This window comes from Pelobates fuscus, chromosome 9 (genome assembly GCF_036172605.1).
Source record: "Pelobates fuscus isolate aPelFus1 chromosome 9, aPelFus1.pri, whole genome shotgun sequence".
Classification (NCBI taxonomy): Eukaryota; Metazoa; Chordata; class Amphibia; order Anura; family Pelobatidae; genus Pelobates; species Pelobates fuscus.
In genome coordinates, this window is record NC_086325.1 from 120,966,066 (window position 1) to 120,990,352 (window position 24,287).

At 41.3% G+C, this 24,287-nt stretch overlaps 1 protein-coding gene across 1 annotated transcript in view; it reads left to right on the forward strand.

Moving 5' to 3' along the window:
• The window catches only part of LOC134572988 (protein crumbs homolog 1-like), a 210,699-nt gene that overhangs the window by 141,725 nt on the left and 44,687 nt on the right, over window positions 1–24,287 (forward strand). The window contains exons 7-8 of the mRNA XM_063432343.1: window positions 18,017–18,958; window positions 19,461–20,026. Of these exons, the coding sequence (XP_063288413.1) occupies window positions 18,017–18,958; window positions 19,461–20,026 (1,508 nt within the window). The remainder of the gene's footprint in view (window positions 1–18,016; window positions 18,959–19,460; window positions 20,027–24,287) is intronic.

Here is a 24,287-nt window from a genome sequence, read left to right on the forward strand (position 1 = left end):
TCACAAAACTGCACTCGACTTATACATGAGATCGACTTATACACGAGTATATACGGTAATTGCTTTTTGATCTGGAAATGTTTAATTAGCCTGTTACATACTACTACAAAAATGTGCAGTACTACCGCTTGTCATGTACAAGTCTCTTGTTATATGTTATTGCGTTTGTGGCTGCTGTTGTGGCAATGCAAACACCAATGTATCACACAAAATGCACAACAAAAATAAAGAATTTTAAAAAAAAAAAAAGCTTCCAAATTATTCCTGATTACAATTGGCCGTAACATTCTCACAATTGTGCAAATAGAGAGAGAATTCAATCACAGTGGACAGTCAGCGGGAGTTCACTTTACATTTATGTACACTGATTATTTTATTTCTGCCTGGATAAAAACCAGTGCCCTTGGCCTTTACCTTATTCTCCATGCCCATATATATATATATATATATATATATATATATATATATATATATAGGATTCTATTAATATTTGTGTAAATTAGGTCTCATAGATGACTAGTCAATAGTGGCTCACACCTTACCCTAGTAAAAAGTGTTTACACCTGCTTCCTTTGTATTCTTGACACTACAGTATTCCTTTAAGCGAAATTGCAGCCCAACTGTGGTCTTTACACACCATCGGCTATTAATCACAGCATATTTAATCTATCTGATATCTTGTACTAAGCATTTCACATTTTGCTAAATGTATATTTCGTGTTTTGCAAGTGTAATGTGTTCCTGCTAATTCCACGCTTACCCTTATATCTAATTTTTCGGTGATGTGAGAACCCAAAAATAAATAAATAATAATTTATAAATGGATATACATGTGTTTCTGCTTATGAAATCATGCACAATGTGTTTAATTGTCTTATGTTTTAACATAAAACAAAAGAGAAGTCTATTTTTTTTTCTTTTTTGCAAGCCATGTTGTATTATACTAGGTTTACATAAAGTGTAAAATGAATGCAATGCAGATTGATATAGCTGCACACTGTTTTAACACATCTCTTCCAAAAATTCTTAGACTAAACCCAATTCAACCGGTCAACAATAAACATGTCCTTTTTATATTTTCATTATATGGTGTTCCTTCATTGTATGGCATACCATATAATTTATGTATTATTATTATTACTGTTTTTTTTTAATATTTGTACTTAATTGTTTTTTTAAAAAAGTGGGATGGATACAGAAAAGAAAAAAATGTTGGAGGGCAGTACGCATCGTAATCCACATGCTGCTGCCTTGCAAATCTATACAATGTGGAATAGACAATGTAGTGTGAAATATTTACAATGTCCAATCTACAAAACACAATGTACAAACTGGTGCCATCATTCTCAACATATACATAATACATTTCTGATCTGTAAGAAACCCTCAATTGCCATTAAAGTAGTAGTAGTTTTTTTGTTGTTTTTGTGTGTTTTTTTTTATATCTTTGAACTTCAGTCAGATAACTTCAAGCAAAACTATATATACAAATAGTGTATACAAAGTTGTATTCCTAACACTATAGTGCCCTTGTGTGCTTATAAATGCACTGATTGTCCATAGAATTGAGCATTATATGCATTGTTGGGATGGGGGGGAATTTTCAAGCCTCTGCAATATGTTTTAGCGCTGTCAGAATTATATAGAGTATAACAGAGTTATTCAATAAAGTGAGATTTCAAAGTGAATTTTAAATTCAAAGATCCCGTGTGATTTTTTTTTTTTTCTCATTTGTACACATCAAAATAATTTGTCAAGATTTATGATGCAAACTTAATAAAGAAATTAATCCAGGGGCAAAATGTTTTTAGTGGGGCAGAGCAGAAAACCATCCCATGAGTCAGCAGTGACAGAAGACAGCTGGGAGCTTGAACTGGGAAAGGATTATATGCGTTGCTCAGTTCTCTGGCTGGATACAAATGCAATCCCTTTTGCCTGACTGGCATGAGGGGGAGAGTCTGGTGTGAGCTCCGTGCTGTGCCCTGCGCTGCCTGTCTTCTGCGTCTCTCTCTCCCAAATGCCTCTAATCCGGACACAATGAGCAGGATAACTACTGCAGTAATCTGGAGTGGGATCTATCTGCTTGCAGGTATTTCAGATTTTTTCCCCCTGAACTTTAGAGAGTTTTAGAAGTTCTGGGGTGCTCTGCAGATCATTTTATCATACTGTGGGCCAGGTATTGTTAATCTAACAAGCGCAGAATGAAGTGAAATAACCCTATGTGGTTATTTTTGTAGCAGGGTTTTTGTATGCGTTTTTTATGGGGTGGATTTTTCTATACTGTTATAACTATAATTTGAGGTTAGTGAAACATTTGCTCAACTTTCTTTCAAACTATTCAAATCATTAACCTCAGAATTCCACAAATACACTTATCTTGCTGTCCTAGAAGTATGGAAATATTTGATACAGACAAAATATATCATACACAGGACACTATATCAATTTAATTTAATTTAATTAATATTTTAGAATCAGGAGGGGTGGGTGAAAAAGATTAAATATTATCAAAAACAGCAGATCATTGTATGTATGGGAATGTACTGTTAATGTACTGTTCGTATAAAGCAAACATGTTTTGTTAGAATTCTATGCAGGTCTGGTTTACCTGTTGTACAGTGTTGCAGAATATGTTAGTGCTGTAAAAGGATTATAATTCTATTAGTGTATGCATATGCTTCCATGCATACAAGCAAGATTGGATCATTTTTTTGTAGCATTAAGACATCATTCATTATAGATATTTTCTGTATATAGAAATTATTTTGGTACATTTTGCCTAAGTGAATGAATGAAATTAAAATATATTATACAATTATATAAAAACACCCTTCTAAGAAATTGTTTTATATATGTTCTGTTATTTTTATTCTCTGCAATTTAAAATGTTTAAAATATGCCTTGATACATATTGCATTTAGGCCATGGCTTTGTTTATAGTCCTTTTGGTTGTTCGATCCCTACAATTTTTTAAGAATAATCCATACCATGTTATAGTTAGTGTTGCAGAGAGATTTCGCGGATCAGAATTGGTGTGCTCTCTAAACCTCCTGGTACATTTTGTATGTGATTTTAATTATAGAGTAATTTTACTGGTAGAGATGGTATAGGATTGGTCATGAGAGGATTTAAGTTTTTATAGGGGAGTCTATGAAATATATATATATATTTTTTTTTTATTTTATTTTTTTTTTACGTTTGGGAAATGCATATTGTACTTGACTTTCTATACTTTATTCATGCATCTAATAAATTCCTGTAGTAAATGTTGACTTTTATATTCCTATGCCATTATTGGTTTGTTGTCTAAGCAACATTGTTACAAATAACTTTGTGAAAGAAAAGTTTGGGGGGTTGTGGTAGAGAACTGTCAAAGTAAACATATTGCTTGCTGTAGCTACAAATGGCAGGCACGGCTAAGTGGATTTTGTTTACTTTTAATAAGTGAGGCATTTGAGTTCCCTTACTGGGAAGATTCCTTTGCAGGTTTTTATATTCTGGACAACTACAAAGAAGCAAAATTGCATGTTTTTGTTGCAGACAAAGCATGAAATTTATGGTTATCCAAAATGCCAATTAAAAAGCTCATAGAATCTGTGTCACAGAGATGGGTATAATTGCAACTGGACCCAGCACTTCTGCACCTCTCTGTTAACCTTTTTTTAAAACTACCTTTACTTTATGATATGTAAACTCTACCCACCATATACATCTGAGCTAGACGGGCAATCCCTTCATACAAAGATTAAATAAATGTGATTTAGCAAGCTGTTGTATACAGCAGACACATACTCTAAGGTATCCGTGTATAAAGTGCAATTACGAGGCAAAAATGTGGTTCTTTGTTGAACTCATTTGCTTAAGCCTACCCAGAATCCATTGTAGTAGTGAGAGCACTGTTAAAGTGAGATTTCTGTGGGAAATGCAAATCTTATGACTTGTTTTTGTGTTTAACAATGTACTAACTATTCACTTACTGCAGGTGGAAAGGGGTTTTAATCCACACTTTTTCCCACCACAACTCTCTTGGGGGGAGGGGGGGTGTTCGTTCGTTCATCAGGACAAATATATATATCCAAAATACCAGCGTATCACAGTATTCATTGCATACTGCAATACTCTGGTATTTTGGCATCTACTGGACCAATACAGCTAATCCAATCTACAATATATATATATATATATATATATATATATATATATATATATATATATATATATATGAGAAAGGGAGAGGTATTGTGTGAAGGAGGAGTTTATGGCATTGCATGTATGGGATTGTGGGTGTGCCAAGGAAGAGGCCAAGAACCATAGTTAATCCCCGGTAGTTAAAGATGTTGGTGCAGACCACTTGTACCTAATAGGTTCCTGCCCACAGCTCTAGTCTCTGCAGTAGTGGATCCCAACTTGTTTTCGACCAAAGCACATTTTTCAATAAGAAAACAGATTTCTTTATACATCTTTTAAGTTCAATATTGAGTGGTGTTACTAGAGAGATATGCATATTTCCAGCTAAATTGTTTTACTAGTTTCAACTCATTGCTTAGTGAGAATCCTTCTTTAATACCTCCACTTATAAAACTAGTTTTAAGGACTGCAATTTACCTATTGCAACCATGTCCAGTCAATCTCCAAAACCTGCCGCTTTCATCACAAAAAGAAAGCAATCATCTGCCCCTACTTAACGCCGGACAATGCTAAGGTATGGTCCATGCCGCTATCTTCCTGTCCGCCCGCACCTCCCATGCCTCCCCCTCTCAGTCCCTGCATTAGCTTCTCTTGGATATAGGGCTCAATTTAAAAGTCTGGTTCTTGCTTACAAATCTCTACATAATGCTGCTCCAACCTACCTATACTCCCTAATACACAAGTATGTCCCTTCTAGGCCCCTACGCTCTGCCAAAGACCTATGTCTATACTCTGTTCGTACTCCCACCTCTGATACTCTACTTCAAGACGTCTCTAGGGCAGCGCACCGTTCCTGTGGATCTCTCTTCCCTTTTTTGTTAAATGTCCACCCGGTTATTCCTTGTAATCATTAAAAACTCACTTTTTCAGGAAAGCACATCAATTACACTCTTAATAGCTCACCCATCCTCTCCTGCAACTGTAATAAAAAATAATAAAAAAAAAAAAACAACATAAAAAAACATGCTGGTTCTTTGTAAATAATAAATTCAATGTTTTTGAAAATTTACTGAATTGAGATTTTAAACATCAAAATAGTTTCAGTTTGGCTATTGTGCCTAAATTTTGAAATCCTCTTTGAATTCTCTTTGAAGTAAATAGCCCTGCATCAAGTGGCTTAGAGGCACACTGGTGTGATATGCATGATGGATGAAAACCACACTGCTCTAAAGTCTAGCAAAAGTAAAGTCAGAGTTGATTAAACAGAATCAAAAAAAATCAATCCAAGTTCAGGAATGGTGTGACTCTAGCTCAGGTCAGATAATACTGGGTAACTAATAATACTATAAAGCAATACTACATTACATAGTAATCTAGGTTGAAAAAAAAGACTTAAGTTCATCAAGTCCAACCTATAAAACCTGTTCTTGTATGTTGTTGTTTTGAAAGAAGGCAAAAATCCCAATTAAAGCTACGGTATTCCAAATTTGCTACAAAAAGGGAAAAAAATCCTTCTTGTCTTCATAATGGCAGTCAGACTTCTCCTTGGATCAAGAACCTGTTCACAAACATATCAATTATATCCATGAAAATTATTTAGGTTATTCACTAAAGTGAATTGCAGGGAATTCATTGTGAGTTTAAAATTTAAAGGGACACTATAGTCACCAGAACAACTACAGCTTATTGAATTACCTTCAGGCTTTTTGCTGTAAACACTGTCTTTTCAGAGAAAAGGCAGTGTTTACATTACAACCTAGTGATAACTTCACTGGCCACTCCTCAGATGGCTGTTAGAGATCCTTCCTGGGTCATGGCTGCCTAAAATGCATCCAAACATTCAGTGTCTCCTCCCTCTGCATGCAGACACTGAACTTTCCTCATAGAGATTCATTAATTCAATTCATCTCTATGTGGAGAGGCTGATTGGCCAGGTCTGTGTTTGAGTCATGCTGGCTCTCCCCCTGATCTGCCTCTTTGTCAGTCTCAGCCAATCCTATGGGGAAGTATTGCGATTGGATCAGGCTACCACTTCTGATGATTGTTTTTATGAGTAACAGCATGCAGAGTTACACAGCTTCAAGCTTGAATACAGTAAGATTTTTACTAAATTTATGGAGGCATGAGGGGCTAGATGGTGATTTTACCACTAGAGGATCAGGAATTACATGTTTGTGTGATCCTTTAAGGTCAAAATAGTTGAACTGAAACAATTTTCCCAGTCACCTATGCTTTTAACTTAGCTACTTAGGACTTTAATTATAAATTAAAATTGAATTCCCTGCCATTCTCAATTTACTGGATAACACTGTTTTTCAAAGAGACAACCCAGGCCTTTTTAAAATGATCTATAGGATCTGATAGACAGCCTCTTTTGGTAGAGAAGGACATCTTTATTGTTCTTTGTAAGGAACGCTTCCTCTGCTGTCAGCGAAAGCACCTTTCTTTCAGTCTCAGTAGGTGACCTCTTATTTGTTGTGTATGAATGGGAGGTTTACATGAATGTATGTCCAACCAGGGACCGTGCAATGCTATTGAATTGGCATGGACCACTATTGGCACCATCCACTGGTGCTGTAAGGTGGGAGAGTAATTATATATTGACACATGCGGATGGCTAATTAAATTTTTTGAGGTTGAGTGCCAGATTTCTGGACATCGTTATGTATAGTATAAACAGTGGGCAGATCGCCTGGCTATGAATTTTCATATTGAGCCACCACCTTCTTACAAAAAAAAGAACTAAGAGCTGGCCAAATGCCCAGGGCCCACGCATATCCGTGTGCACTTGTGCCAGGTCCTCCAAGCCTAGTGTCTTTAACACTTTACAGCCTACCACCTTTTCCTGAACCCCTGGCCCTATTACTGTCTATCCATCTTATTTTTCAAACTAATAGCTAAGGTATATTCAGTCCTAAATTTTCTAACTCATGCCATGGAAGGTAGTAAATTTACATATACCTGGTTGCAAGTCCATAATTCCATCACTCTTTTGGGGAAGATAACTGAAACACATTGTGAGGGAGAGAGGGGAGGCTAAGAGAGTGCTTCAGATTGCAGAAAGAATGGTTCTGCCCATAGCCCTACCTAGGTTACATGGCACCTGAGGCAGAAATGTTTTTTGACACCCACCCCTCAAACTGTAGAGCTTTTTTTTGTGTGTCACTATGCCCACCAAACTCCTTTTGTTAAATGAATTACTTACACATACATATTCATATGCACAGACCTTTATATCCACACATATTAATATATTAATATACACAGATCTCCTTATTCACACATACATACATTTCTATATACACACAAATACACACATTCACAGATACACACAGGATATACATACACACAGAGTTATAGTCAAACACATGGACACATATACACACATATACACACACACACACACAATTGATCTTAATTTTATTTATTTTTTGGGAGGGGATCAGCCAGCCTCCATTTTCTTCCTCATAAAGAGATCTGCTGCAGTAATCAGCCCGTGCTAAAGCTGGGGGGCTGGGCTGATGTCACATCCTGGGTGCATGAGGGAGCTGGACAATCACTAAGAGAGAGATGACTGGGGCTTGAGCCATACCTAAAACAGCTTCATTAAGCTAAAGTTGTATCCCTTTATCCCTTTAGTATTCCTTTAAGGAAGCATTTTAATTGTGGCCTTGGAAAATCAGCTAATAATGCATTCACAATTTGCAGCTTGCGTATGTCTTATCAGCCAATCTGTCCCATAATAAGAAGCTTTGAGCTTATTCTGCCTAGTGCCGATTACCTCGATAATCCAATAAACATGACATGTGGCAAATGAATCAGGTTTTAAACTGATTTGTATGCCAGAAAAAAAAGAGAGACTGAATTCACACAAACTAGAAGGAAAAAAAATAAAAATTAAAAATCTGTTAATTTTGAATGCTAGATTTAAGTGTTTTTTAAGATGAAGGAGATCATGAAATCCAAATCTAGGAATTTCTCTTAAGTGGGAATGTTAAATTCTGTCTGACCTGGCTAGCAGCAACGGGATCTGTATTCAAATCAAAAATTAATCCAGTTATAATGAAGGTAGGATTTAGGAAAAAGCCGAATAATAACAGTTGGTACCAAAAGACATAATCAAAAGCAGATCTAAAAAAATGCATGTATCCTTCTTACGCTCTACTAGAACCGACACACTGCAGCATGTGACTTTGACCCCTTAAGGACACATGACATGTGTGACATGTCATGATTCCCTTTTATTCCAGAAGTTTGGTCCTTAAGGGGTTAAAGGGACACTCCAAGCGATGCTCCTTGTTCCGGTTATGGTGTTCTTGTTCTGACACTTTGTTTCTCCACCTTTATGCTTAGAACTGCAAAGGTATTTAAAAAATGGCTCCAGTTATAAGCCAAACCCTTCATTCTCCGACATCCTAGAAGGAAGCAAGGCCGGCCTGTCCATAGGTCACGATGGGACTATGGCTCCAGGCAGCCCTCTGACAGGGGCAGCATTTTGGGTGCATGTCAGTATCACATATCATAGGTTTAAAGGTGTGAGGATGGCAGAGAGAATGGGTAAATGTCAGTGAGTGTGTGTGTTTGCCAGTGAGAGAGAGAGAAAGAGAGAGAGAGGTTTTTTTTTTTTTTTTTTTTAGGGATGGGGGAGCATTTCATCCTTGGACCGAGTCAGTACAATGTCTTGGGCCGGTGTTCTATCAAATATCCCTACCCGTGAAAATCCCCTACCCTCGTCACTTCCGGTGAAGGAAATCAGCTGGATCCTGTGCTGCACATGCGTGCTAGCACTCCTGCTACTCCTCCCCAGCAAGGTCCTGGAAGGTAAGTAAAGCTAGTTTTACACTTTCATTATAGTTAGTGCATTCACTAAGCTTAGGACGTGGGACATTTAGGGTTAATGTTAGGGTTCAAATTAGGGTTAGGATTCTGGACTTGTTTACATTTAGTGATATTTCACATAAGGGGAATATCTATAAATAGTGATTTTTCACTCTATTTTAACCCTTACCCCAAGGGTTATGGTAAGAATAGAGTGTGAGAGAGGTTAAAATCACTTACCTAACCCTAATTTGAACCCTCACTTAACCCTAAATGTCCCGTGTGCCTAAGCTTAGTGAATGTACTAACTATAGTGAAAGTGTACAACTAGCTTTACTTACCTTCCAGGACCTTGCTGTGGAGGAGTAGCAGTAGTACTAGTGCGCATGAGTAGCAGTAGTGCTAGTAGGCATGTGCAGCACAGGATCCAGCTGATTTCCCTCACCGGAAGTGATGAGGGTAGGGGAATTTGATAAAACACCAGCCCTAGAAGGGAGCATATGTTTCCCCTGTCTAACCAAATACTTGTATAGGGCTGGTTTGGAACACTCTACATTACTCCACCTCCTCCAAAAGACTCCTTTACAGTGCTCTGTGGAGGAGAAGTGACAGTGCCTACAAATGCATTAATAAAGCTGTTTAAATGGAGACATCAGTATGCTTCATAGACTATTCACCAAACCAAACTTAATTGCCAAGACTATGCACCCACCAGAGAGCCTGGTTGTTAGAACAGAGAGCCTGGTTGTTTTAAAGTAATTTAATTTAATCTGATTGTATAGTTTACTTTTCATTGCCTTGGTTTTACTACGTTACCATCAGCTCATGCCATTTATACTGCATCCTATAGCTATTTGAGCTGTTCTACCTTTATGTGCATGGTTATTGTTTATAAAAACTTGTTTATAAAAACTTAAAAATAACAATATTTTTTTTTGGGGGGTGGGGATGCTTTATAGAGCTAGATCAGGGATAGGCAACCTTCGGAACTCCAGATGTTATGGACTACTTTCCCCATAATGCTCTTACACCCATAATGTTGGCAAAGCATCATGGGAGGTGTAGTCCAAAACATCTGGCGTGCCGAAGGTTGCCTATGCCTGAGCTAGATCATTGCTTGCAGGGAGAGACTGGAAGCAGTGGCTGCAGGTGCAGGTGCTCAATGGGACCCAGTTAAGTTGTTAAATTGTTCTAGAACAGTATGACAAATTACATTGAGAGGACCACAGGGCAGTCCTGGAACCATAACCTGTATGGCATTTGGAATGACCCTTTAATAAATATTCAACTTAGGATGCACACCCTAATGAAATATGCTGTGCACATCTATGCATGAGATGTATGTATTACAAAAAATGTCAGATGAGATAATAAGAAGCAAATCATCTATTATCTAAAATTGTCTACATATCTTTTTGCTATGAGGAAGTTCATGTACTCATGCAAATAGTCAGTAAGTCAGTATATGAACTTGAACTATACTAACCATAGAGTCTGATCAAATTAAAGGGACACTATAGTACCCTGAGGGTGCCCCAACCCTCAGGGTCCCCCTCCCGCGGCGCTGAAGGGGTTAAAACCCCTTCAGCCACTCACCCTTTCCCCCCGCCGGGATCCCTTACCTCTTCTCCCCCGCCGACGTAAGCATCCTTGTTTCCTATGGACGCTCTGTGTGATTGAGGCATAATATGCCTCAATCATTGCTGATGCGCCTCTAGTGGCTGGCTTAACCCCAGATGTAAACATAGCAGTTTATCAGAAACTGCTATGTTTACATCAGGCAGGGTTAACCCTAGAGAGACCTGACACCCAGACCACTTCATTGAGCTGAAGTGGTCTGGGTGACTATAGTGTCCCTTTAAGGTTTAATTTATGATACAGCCCATCCTGCATCCGGATGTAGATAAATTAAATTTTTTTTTTTTGTGGTTCTGCAAGGTCATACAAAAATATATGTATCTGCTCTATGTGAGAACAACTACATGTATACACAACTGCAAGTAGATAATGCATTCTAAACATTTGCAAATAGCTACATTTATGCCATACAGCATCTACAGTTCTCTTGCAAACTATAATTTTATTGCAAAATCTTCTTTTTTTTTTTTTTATCAAGCCTAGGATTGATCAAACAAAAGCAAATGTCTGTTTTCATACAAAACACTGCTAAACTTATACATTTAATACAGACACATACCTCCCAACCATCCCGGATTTAACTACCGGTACCTCAGGTTTTGTTTGTTTGTTAGTTCTAAATGGAATACCAAAAAACTATCTCCTTTTAACAGCAATGAAACATTTTCTTTTTTTTTTTCTTTATGGTAAGTTGAATTACTATTAAATGGGTGTTATATTTTTGGGGTGTTTTTTTCTGCTGTGTGTAACTCTCCCTTTAACACTGCATTTACCAGCAAATCACACTAATGGCTCTATTTAGTCTGCCAAATTATTTTCTCTCTGCTGTTCCTTTATTTCTTAATTTATTCTTAAGTGCCAGAAGTGTTCAACATTATTTTGGCACTATTAGTTTTACAGAAAATATTTGAAACTTCCACTTCCCTTCCTGCTATATTAACCCTTTCTAATATTTTCAACAAAGCATCTTCATCTGACAGTAGTGCCGGAACAGAGGTCATTAGAATCGGGAGTGCGACTGGGTCCTCTGTGTTCAGCCTGTCACGCAAGCGGCTATGCACTAAAGCATAGTACGCACCTGGATTAAAAAACAAAAAAAAGTTACCTATGCACACTTAAAGGGACACTGTAGTCACTAAAACAACTTAATTAATTAAGTAGTTTTGGTGTAGAGATCATGCCTCTTAAGTCGCACTGCTCAATTCTTCGTTTAGGAGTTAAATCACTTTTGTTTCTGCGCTCAAGAGTTGGCACCTGCTTATCCAGATGGCAGGTACCTTCTCTGCCGAAATATACTGTCAGAGGAGAGGGGATTAAAGTGGTAGCTCTGATCATGCTTTTCCTGCACACCCTGTGGTGATGTTGGGAGTCTAAATATGACGTCACCCATCACTAGAAAGTGTGCAAAGGAGCAGCGTTGGAAGAGTATAAGGATCAGAGCAGCCGCTCTAGTCCCCTAAGGCAAGGATCCACACTGGACCCTAGGGTGAGGATCCACTCCAGCTCTTCCAAAGGTAGGGAATCTGGGCAGGCCTAAAAAAACTCAGTGAGAGTGTGTGTCGGTGAGTGTATGCCAGTGTATACGTACCGGAGAGTGTAATAATGAAGAAAAGGTTCCACTAAAGAACCAAATGAACATGCCGGAGAAACTCCGGGTGGGGATGGCCCACAAAAATCCGACTATATTATAAAATAGACAGGTTTAAAAAGGGCTTAAGAGTGGAGATCTCTCCAAAAGATAAAATAGTAAAACAACGTTACTAAAATATTAGAAACATTTGAATAGAAGACAATATAATACACATTAAAATGTTGTGTGGCTATGGTGCATGATGGGATCAGGTGGAGTAGGTATTAGAAGATACTAAATCACTTTAGAGTTAAAGGACCACTATAGGCACCCAGACCACTTCAGCTCAATAAAGTGGTCTGGGTGCCAGGCAGGGCCGGACTGGGAGAAAAATTCGGCCCGGGCATTTTTTTATCCCAGCGGCCCACTAAGAAGGGGGCGGGTCAGAGGAGGTGTGTTTTGTCATCACTAATGACAAGCACGCCCCCTCTCAAAGTGAGCATGTTGGTTCAATGCTCTTCCAGGGCAGACCATGCGCAGAGCTCTGCTGAAGAGCTCTAGCATGAGAAAAAAAAAACCTGTATTTGTTCTGCACAGTGCAAGCAAATTTAATAACATGCTTGCACTGTGTTTCCTTGCAACTTGTCTCTGGTGTCTCTATAACTGGATACCAGGAGACAAAAATGCCAGGAAAGAGTATTGTGCATGTGTTTGGAGTCTGCTTGTGGTATTGCGTGTGTGTAGAGTGAGCTGATTGTGGTGTGGTATTGTGTAATAAGGTTAGTTTTAGACATGTTGTGCCTGTGATGTAATGTGATGCATATGTGGCTAGGGGCTGTAGAGAATGTATGTAAAGGGGATGTAGCATGTGTGCAAACAGGCTATAGAGTGTGTGTATAGGTGATGTAGTGTTTGTAGAAAGTGTGTGTTTAGGGGTGTAGTATGTGTTTGCTTACAAGGAATCTAGTGTGTGTGTGTGTGTGTGTGTATATAGGGGATTCAGAGTGTATATGTTAAGAGTGTAGTGTGTGTGTGTGTGTGTGTGTGTGTATGTGTATAGGAGTCTAGTGTGTGTTTGAAGGACCCAGAATGTGTAGGAGATCTAGTGAGTGTGTGTTTATAACGGATTCAGAGTGTATATAGGGATCTAGTGTTTATATGTGTGTAGATGATCCAGAGTTGGGTAAGGGATCTAGTGTGTGTCTGGAATGTAATGTGTTTAGGGGTGCAGTATGTGTGAGGGGTGCTGTGTGTGTGTGTATGTATATATATGTGTGTGTTTGGAACTATTGTGTATGTGTGTGGTGCAGTGTGTTGGGGGGGGTTCTGTGTGTATGTGAGGGGTGCAGTATGTGTGCGTGATGGATGCTGTGTGTGAGGGGTGCTGTGTGTGAGGGTGCGGTAAGTGGTATGTGAGGGTGCGGTAAGTGGTGTGTGTGAGAATGCTGTGTGTGATGTGTGTAAGAATGTGGTGTGTGAGAGTGCTGTGTGTGACAGTGCTGTTTGTAATGTGTGTGAGAGTGCTGTGTATGATAGTGCTGTGTATGATGGGTGTGAGAGTGCTGAGTGTGATAGTGCTGTGTGTGAGAGTGCTGAGTGTGATGTGTGTAAGAGTACTGTGTACGATGTGTGAGAGTGCTGTGTGTGATGGGTTATAGAGTGCTGTGTGTGAGAGTGCTGTGTATGATGTGTGTGAGAGTGATGTGTGTGAGAATGCTTTGTGTGATGGGTGTGAGAGTGCTGTGTGTGATGGGTTAGAGAGTGCTGTGTGTGAGAGTGCTGTGTGTGAGAATGCTGTGTGTTATGTGGGTGAGAGTACTGAGTGAGTGCTGAGTGTGATGGGTGTGAGTGCTGAGTGTGATGGGTGTGAGTGCTGTGTGTGATGGGTGTGAGAGTGCTGTGTGTGATGGGTGTGAGAGTGCCGAGTGTGATAGTGCTGTGTGTGAGAGTGCTGAATGTGCGAGTGCTGAGTGTGATGTGTGTAAGAGTACTGTGTGTGATGTGGGTGAGAGTGATGGGTGTGTGAGTGCTGAGTGTGATGGGTGTGTGAGTGCTGAGTGTGATGGGTGTGTGAGTGCTGAGTGTGATGGGTGTGAGAGTGCTGAGTGTGATGGGTGTGAGAGCGCTGAGTGTGATGGGTGTGAGAGTGCTGTGTGTTATGTGGGTGAGAGTGCTGAGTGTAAGAGTGCTGAGTGTGATGGGTGTGAGTGCTGAGTGTGATGGGTGTGAGAGTGCTGTGTGTGATGGGTGTGAGAGTGCTGTGTGTGATGGGTGTGATAGTGCTGTGTATGATGTGTGTGATGGGTGTGAGAGTGCTGTGTGTGATGGGTGTGAGAGTGCTGTGTGTGATGGGTGTGAGTGCTGAGTGTGATGGGTGTGAGAGTGCTGTGTGTGATGGGTGTGAGAGTGCTGTGTGTGATGGGTGTGAGAGTGCTGTGTGTGATGGGTGTGATAGTGCTGTGTATGATGTGTGTGATGGGTGTGAGAGTGCTGTGTGTGATGGGTGTGAGAGTGCTGTGTATGCTGTGGGTGAGAGTGCTGTGGGTGAGAGTCCTCGGGGTGAGAGTGCTGGGGGTGATGGGTGTGAGAGTGCTGAGTGTGATGGGTGTGAGTGATGGGTGTGAGAGTGCTGAGTGTGATGGGTGTGAGTGATGTATAAATGTTAGAATGGATTTTGTGTGTAGGGGGGGGGTAAACAAATAAAATAACAGGCATTATGTCCCCCCCTCCCTTCTTACCTTTAGCCTGGGAGGAGGGGGGGACTGGGACTGGGAGGCAGAGTGGCAGTGTTCCCTGGTGGTCCTCGTGGTGAGTGAACTCTAGCCTGCGGGCTAGAGCTCACTCTCGCGAGATCCGGTCGTTGCCATGGCAACGCTCCGGATCTCGCGAGAGGAACCCGGCGGAGCTGCAAGTTAGAGCTCCGCCGGGTCCTGTCTCCGGGAGGGCTGGCTCCCTCCCTCTCTCCCCGTCGGCAGCCGCATTGGATAGCATGTGGGCCGGTGAGGGAGATCTTTGATCTCCCCACCGGCCCGACATGGAATACAGCGGGGCCGGCGCTCGGATAGTGCCGGCCCTGCATAAACCGGCAGGGGAAGTCCTGGGACCTTCCCCTGCCGGCCTCGGCCCCACGGCCATCGCGGCCCACCGGGCATTTGCCCGGTGTGCCCGATGGCCAGTCCGGGCCTGGTGCCAGGTCCCTTTAGTTTTAACCCTGCAGCTGAAAACATAGCAGTTTCAGAGAACTGCTATGTTTCACTGAGGGTTAATCCAGCCTCTAGTGGCTGTCTCACTGACAGCCGCTAGAGGCGCATCTGCAATTCTCACTGTGAAAATCACAGTAAGAAGATGCTGGACGTCCGTAGGAAAGCATTGAGTAATGCTTTCCTATGGGCAGTTTGAATGCGCGCGGCTCTTGCCGCACATGCACATTTAGATCTGACGTTGACAGGGGGTGGAGAGTTCCCCAGCACAGAGGGAGCCCGGCGCTGGAGAAAGGTAAGTGGCTGAAGGGGTTTTAACCCCTTCAGCCCAGCGGAAGGGGGGCCCTGAGGGTGGGGGTGCACCTAATGACCCTATAGTACCAGGAAAACGAGTTTGTTTTCCTGGCACTATAGTGCTCCTCTGAGTATAGTTTAAACTAACAACCATTTTTCTGAAGGAGCAATTCACCAGGGTCCTATACAAGGATGTCCCCTGATGCCAAAAAAATCAAATAAAGGGTCTCAAAAATTATATTAAACATTTTTTTTTTAATTGCTAGAGACCGCTCTTGTGGTGATATACCTGGTGGAAATGGTGAAGTGAAAAAAGTTTAAATTAATCTAACGACCAACTTGTATTCAATTAAATGTATGATAACAATATTAGAGTAGTATACACTCCGACATAGAGAGATAGGTACAGGGTCAGAATAAGTTTTTTTTAGATAATGTGCTTTAAATAATTTAGATTCTTGTTCCTAACTAGGACTGAATGGACCATAATAAACTATCTGGTAGAACACTGAAAGCCCCCTATATCAGCCACTATAGTATTGAATAACAATTGTATATAAAGTGCATATTAAAGAGCATTAAATTCCACTTATACACTGAAAGCGCCTTCCCCTAAATATCAGCTACAATAGTATTGAATAACAATTATATATAAAGTGCGTTAAATTCCACTTATACAATGTACTAACAGAAATACTGGCAAGTGTCCTATATTTTTATTTAAAGCTCTTTCAAAATATGGTTCCTCCCCATTTCTACATAGGCTATTCCTTGGCCCTCCATGCGTCTCTCTTCTGGACGTGTAGTGTCAGTACTGTCATTTTGGGGTCTGTCTTGGTGACTAGGCCACCAAGCAGACTCAGTGATGCACAGTAAAACGGACGATAGGCTGTGCAATGTTGTGCTGTAGTCTGCCATCCGGGCACCAACGGAGAGTTACATCCACCTGCTGGCCATTGACGCCTGGTTTAACAAATTTTCTTAACAAATATTACTTGTAACTTGCCAGCGGTGTTCAACTGATGAAAGCCGAGGCGGTCTAATAGTGAGTTGCTCGGCAATTATCGGAATCATCAAGTGAGCGCACGCTGACGAGGTCTAATGCGCTCCTAAGTGCTTTTGATGGTTGCTTGAACACTGTATCACTCTAAGAGACACTACAGTATACACTGCCTGCACACTTAGAGTAAGGACAGAGGGAAAGACTCTAGGTAGGGCCTTCAGTATTTCTAATTAAAATTATTTTGTGGGTCAGAAAAAGTATCTTGTCATGAGACAGGTGGATTGGGTTACCACTTTGGTCCTGTTGAAAAGTAGATGTATTTTAAAATGTCCACACCCCTGATCCTTGTTTAGTTATTCACATATAGTATATATTGAGATTATAGTAAGAGTAGCATGTTGTGATGTACTGTACTACTGTCACATAACTAACAGCAGCACCAAACTCTTTGCTATATGCCTAGAGGTAAGTCACATACCCTCATATGACAAAGACCATACCAACTAACGTCATGCTTGTATCTAGCCATATTCCCTCTGGTACTGTTTATTTTTGTCATTGCTAACCTTATAATATAACCACCAAACTTTGTGTAAGGTCCAGGCTAATAATAAAGTGCAAGAAAAAAAGAAGCAATTTTTTACCTAAAATATCAAAGTGAAGTATCTTTAGAATTTTGGCCTTTGTTTTGGCCTATTCACGGTTTAACAAGTTACTCTAATTAGACTGCTCATGCAGGTAATATTGTATGCACTGTGAACCGTGGAGACAATAGGATTCTGTACTCTCCAGGCACCAAAACAACTTAATCTAAATGATGTTATTGTGCCAAGTGGCCCCTGGAGGCACTCTTACCCTTAGTTGCCTCCAGCCCTGACTCAGTCCACCTCTGCAACATCCGGCTTCAGAATTTTCACTTACAGGAAGCGCAGAGTGCCACAGAGTAGGGGTGATTCTGATTGGCTGAAAGCAGTCAGGTGATGCTCTCAGCCATCCAGTAACTCCCCATTTACTATACTGGCTTGGAAAGAAACGTGCCAATCAGCGGCTACCGTCCGGCAGCACTCTGTGCTTCCTGAATGTAAAAAAAAAAGCTGATGCCGCCAGGAAAGGAGTGGACATCGCTGCTGGAGGCAACAAGAACAGATTAAACCCTTGAGGCAAGAGTGCCTCCAGTGGTCTCCTGGCACCATAACAACTTCATTTAGAATAAGTTGTTTTGGTGTCTAGAGTTCCTTTAAGAGTTCTCTCTAGAATGTTAATTTCTCTTCTCTGCAGTTCCCTGCTGATTTTCACCTAATGGTGACCGAAATGTATTGGGTAAAAAGTAATTTCTGTTTCTTGTCATTTGCTTTCATTTCCTAGGTTTGGTATGCAGTATTGACATTGACGAATGTGAAGATAGCCCATGTGAGAATGGGGCAACATGCGTAGATGTTGTTAATGATTATTTGTGTATATGCCCTGCACCAGTCCTAGATGCGGTTGCATGGGGTGGTAAAAATTGTTCCATTAAGCTTGAGGGTTGCAAAGAACACAGATGCCAAAATGAAGCAGTATGTATTCCAACTTATGAAGAAAATATCCACAACTACATTTGCAAATGCCAACCTGGATACTATGGGAAAGACTGTTCTATACAAACAACATTCTCTTTCACATCTAATGGGTATATTCTGTATGACTTGCACACCAACAACAGAACCAAGAGGGAAACTGAGGAGATCACAGGTCAATTACGTGTTCGGTTCAGAACAACATTATCAGATATGGTCCTTATGTACCGTGGCAATGAGGACAACTATCTCATTCTTGAGCTTTATGATGGTTTGTTGCATCTTGAGTTCTGGAGAAACTCCACTCATTTGGTACTTTCTGATCACAGACTAGATGATGGCTATTGGCATGAAGTAGAAGTTTTATTAGATGAGTACGTACAACTTATTCTACATCATGATAATTGCACTAATGGTATGTGTTCCAAAAAGCAACATGTTGGCACAAACTATAGTTTAGAACTACCAGAATCCTTTGACACAATATATATTGGGGGACTTGTAGAAGAGGTTATGCTGAATAACACTTTGAGTCGGCAAAATTTCACTGGCTGCATGGGAGACCTGATTATTGATTTTAGAATTCAGCTGCCGCATAATTTTACCAGATTATCTCAAATGGAGTTTGGATGCAATAAAACAGATTGGTGCCACCCCAACCCATGTCATCATGGGGCGTTGTGTATCGACCTCTGGACCAGAAACAAATGTGAGTGCATCAGACCATACAAGGGTCCAACGTGTACACAAGGTAAGTAAACTCCGCATATTCACCATTCATGAAACAACAAGATGTAACCTGCTAACACCCCACTTGTTTTTGTACTAGCTCAGGTATGATTGTCATTGTGTGTATGTGTACTGGTATTTGTCTGTGAATGTACTTGCATGTGTCTGTATATGTGTTAAGGTGTGTTTGCGCATTATCATGTTCTGTGTATGTGTGTTAGACACACACAGGGAGGTGGAGTCCGACTAAGTTTTCTCACCAAGTGCCCTGCAATTAGTAAGGGTAGCCTTAATTATCTGAATAGTTTCACATATATAAAATTAATATAAAAAATGCTAAATTAGATCTGCACATTGAGAAATGCAGCAGGGGGCATCCTTGTTATATTACTGACATTAACTACCGGTATATCATATTATTCTAGATTTGTGCATTGATTCTTTGATAAAAGTGAATGATGACAGTGCACAGTTGTGTTTAGCTTGGTACAAACTGAATTTGAAGTTTGTTTGTTTTTCCTCAGAGTACACACCAGGAACGTTTTTCAGAGAAGATATGCCAAGTTATGCCATGTTCACAGTCCCCCAAAACATAGGACACAATTTTAATGTATCTACTTTCATTAGGACTCTCAAATTAGATGGTCTCTTGATGGCGATCGTTAATGGTTCCACAGTTTACTTTAGACTTTTCCTACAGAATGGATGGCTTCACGTTGCAACATTGTCTGCACCACCCTTGGTCTTCAAAGAAAACCTCACAGATGGTAGAACGTATTTCATAAATGTCTCTGTAAAGGAAGGACTAGTCACAATAACACATCTAAAGGCGGAAACAATACTGGGAGAAGTGCCAAACCTACCCAATTTATTTTGGGGTGAATTATATGTTGGAGGAGTGCCTGTGGAGGAAGCCACTATTGAACAACCAGGTGGATATTTTAAAGGTTGTCTGCAAGATGTGAGAATCAACAATCACCATTTGGAGTTTTTTAAACTAGAAACAGAAGATGTAGATATGGAAAACACATCCTATCCTGTTGTTAGCAGTAATATCACGCAGGATTGTATTTCTGATAACACATGTGATGTGAGTATATTTACACAAGCCTAAAACATAATAGCCAATATAAAAACACAAATAAATAGAAATGGGGGTGAACGTTACAGGCAAAAGTGGTGAGTTAAAAACAGTTTTCATACATTACACACTTTCTGTTGGATTAATCTGTAAAAAAACATAAAAGTATAATGTTTTAAAATATCAGATTAAATTTAAAGGTAATAAGTCACTCACAATACCCAAAGCCACGTATGGTGGCTCTGGCTGTAAAGGTGTTGGTTATTAAACTCCTTAGGCGATCTGCCCCACTGCTGGTCTACTCTGGGCCGGTGCCGCTCTAGGCAAAATAAAAATGTGTGCAAGGGATGCATTGTCATTGTGTGTTTCTGTGTATGTATAGGGACGCATTGTGTGTGTAGTGTGAAAGACAGAGTCTGTGGGGTAGGATACCATCCCTTTGTGCTTCTCTTTCCCCCCATCCTCCGCCTCTCTCCCCTCTTGTCCCTTACTGCTCTCCCCTCCTGTCCCTTACTGCTCTCCCCTCCTGTCCCTTACTGCTCTCTCCTCCTGTCCCTTAGAGCTCTCCCCTCTTGTCCATTAGTGCTGTTCCCTGCCCCACTATCCCTTAGTGCTCTCCCCTCCTGTCTCCTAGTGCTCTCTCCTACCCCCTCCCTTAGAGCTCTCCCTTGCCCCTGTCCTGTAGAGCTCTCCCGAGAGCTCTCCCCTGCCCCTTAGTGGTCTCTCCTCCCCAGCCCCCTCAGTGGTCTCTACTCTCCTCCCCTGCCTCCCTTAGTGTACTCTCCTCTTCTCCCCCCTTTCCATTAGTGGTCTACCCTCTCCCTTACCCTTGGTGGTCTCTTCTACCCCCCCTCCTCCCCTAGTGGCCGAGCTCCGGTCCGGTCCGCGGTACAGGAGCTTCTGTTTCCTGTACCCGGCCGGACTGACAGGAATGGCTCACTGAGTGAGCACTATCTGTCAGTCCGGCCGGGTACAGGAAATGGATGTTCCTGTACCGCGGACCGAAGCTAGGCCACGCTACACTGAGGGACTGGCAGGAGGGAGCGCTGTGCTTCCCTTCTGCTGGTCCCTCTTTTCTTGCGCCCTCATGGACGCTCTGGCCCGGGCAGTGCTGCAGCCGCCTGAGGATCTTTATAGAGTGCTCAGACGGCTGCAGCATTTGAGGTGCTAAGGATGCAACGGCCTTGGGTCCACTCCTTCCTTAGTAACAGAGTTCTTCAGAATTGTAAAAATTTTAAAGGAAATTTACTCAGAAATAGAACATAAAACAAGTGCATAAGCAAATGTAAATTGTGTTAAAAGTCCAAGCACAACGCGTTTCAATCTTTGTGGTCTTCTTCCTGTGCATATTATCCTTCCCTGCGTCCCTTACTTTTAAGTCCAGGTCAGCAGGAAATTAGTTTTTGCGCCCACGAGTGCTATATGACACCTCCCCATCTGCATCTTGCGTGAGACGTCATCACGTATGTCGTGGTGACTTCAGAGACTAAGTGCGGTCGTCAGATGTCTGTCCTTTTAACTGCCCACTTCCAATTGAAGTGGCAGTCGGGAATGAGTCCGTTTCTCTAAGGTAGTGAAGGGGCAAGTTATATCGTTCAACCCCACAGTTCGTTGAGCATCAAATCTTTGATCATTAAAACCGTTATACCTCCCAAGCGTCGTGTATCTGGAGGGAAACTCACTTGATATAGCTATCAGAAAACACGTACCCTATGCTAATCTCTCATTTTCTCCTTTCAAGTAAATCCATACCCCCTAACAGTAGTGTCTCTTGACGCAGTCTGTGTGTTTGTATTGTATGACTGTATTGTATTTGTTGGAGGTACCAATAAATATAAGCTTAATTTTATCGATAATTTTAATTTTTATTCCTGTGAGTGGTTGTGTAGACAGGGCCCCAGTGTACTGCTTTGCTCGGGGGCCCATATTCTTGTTAAGTTGGCACTAACTAATGCATGTACCTTTGAGGTACCCTATGGTTATAATCCATCTTGAAGTAACATGACATCATTAAGGTGTTTGGATAGTTTCTAACATGTGCTTTTAACTTATCCTTCATATACAGGGCCGGACTGGGGAAAGAATTCGGCCCGTGCATTTTTCAATCACAGCGGACCCCTGAGAAGGGGGCGGGGCCATAGAGGGTGTGTTTTTTCATCACGAATGACAAGCACGCCCCCTCTCAAAGTGAGCATGTTGGTTCAATGCGCAGAGCCCCTCTGAAGAGCTCTAGCATGAGAAAAAGGCCCTGTATTTGTTCTGCGCAGCGCAAGCAAATGTAATAACATGCTTGTGCTTTGTTTGCTTTTAACTTGTCTCTGGTGTCTCCATAAGGGCCAGGAAAACGTATGGTCCTTGTGTTTGGAGCCTGCTTGTGGGATGGCGTTTGTGAAGAGTGAGCTGATTGTGGTTTAGTATTGTGTAAATAGGTTTCTTTTTCTCGTGTTTGTGGTGTAATGTGTGGCTAGGGCAGGGCTTGACAAATTTGCTTTAACTATAAGCGCCAGCTAAAAAAGTTAGGAGCCAGTTTTTTTCCAACGACAAAAATACAATTCTTAAAGGAACACTATAGTCATTGGAACCACTGTATCTTAATTTAATGGCTTTGGTATCTATAGCATGTTCCTTTAAGAATTGTATATTTGTTGTTGGGGAAAAAACTCTAACTAAAGTTTCTGCTACCTACACACTAAAGAGTCTCATATCTTCATTCAGCATGTCCACGCTCTGCATGGAGTAGCTGAACGATCCCCATTGAGATGCATTGATTTAGAGCATCTCTATGAGGAGATGCTGATTTGTGCAGCATTTTGCCGCGCATGCTCAACAGCTTCTCAATGCTTTCCTATGGAAAAGCATTGGATCGGCTGAAATCATCAAGATTGATCATCTCCGCTATGAAGGCGTGCCAGCTGCAGCTAGACGGGCACGCCGTTCGAAAAAAGGGAAGTAAAAACACCATTCCTATGTGACCAAAGGGGAGCTGGTGACCTAAACATATACAATCACTGACAGACGGATACACATATACACAAACATAGAGAATGACACACACACAGATATATGTACACACACTCAGACACACATGTACACACTCATTGACAGACACATTATCTCACACACTCTCAGAATATTTTTTGTATTTGATACACACACAGATTAATAGATAAACACAGACATATACACATACATACAGACATACACACAGGGAAAAAAAATACATATATTAGCACCCTCCTCTTACCTATCTTGTAGGCGCAGGAAGGGCTTTCCTGGGGTCCAGTGGGACTGGGAGCAGGTTACAGTGGGGCTGGATGCGGCTGATAGGGATGGGCTGCCACTGATCCAGACTCCCACCCTCCTGTTTCTGTATCTCAGCGTGCCGGAAAGAAGATAAATGAACTTAATTACTTCCTCCCAGCACTGAACCAGTGCAGGGGGATGGGCAGGCCGGCGTGTGGTGGGCGGCTCTGCCAAATGAGGGTGAGTGCAGGCGACTCTGCAGAATGGGAGGTCGGGCTTTCTGCTCTGTAGAATGGGCGGTCAGGCGGTTCTGCTGAATGGTCGGTCGGCTTTGCGACCAGAGACATCTCAACCTGTTTCCTTGTCAGCTTGTTCTTTTCCTGTGCGATCTCAGCGCTGGGAGGAAGTAGTTACAGTTTCCTTCACTTCCTCTCGTCGCACATAGATAGACAGGAGGAGGAGGGGACGGGCTGACAAATCCAAGGCGCCAGGAAAAAGTTCTAGGTCGTGGTGGCGACCTGGCGCCTGGGATTTGTCAAGCCCTGGGCCAAGGGATGTAGCGAGTGTGTGCATACGGGCTGTAGTGTGTGTGTGTATATAGGTGATATAGTGTGTGTAAGGGTTGTAGAGAGTGTGTGTCTTTGCTAACAAGGAAAATAGTGTGTGTATAGGGGATCCATAGTTTGAATGTCAGGAATGTAGTGTGCGTAGGTAGTGCAGTATGTGTGCAGGGGATCTAGTGTGTAAAGGACCCAGAGTGTGTATAGGAGATTTTTTGTGTGTGTGTGTGTGTGTGTGTAGATGATTCAGAGTGTATATAGGGTAAGGGATCTAGCGTGTATCGGGAGCGTAATGTGTGTAGTGGTGCTGTAGTATACGTTTGGACGTATTGTATGTGTGAGGGGCGCGGTGTGTGTGTGAGGGTGTTCTTATTTGCTTTCACATTCTATGTTTCTAATTGTCTTTGTTAACTCATTGAGGGTTATTTTATATATATATATATATATATATATATATAAATATGTGT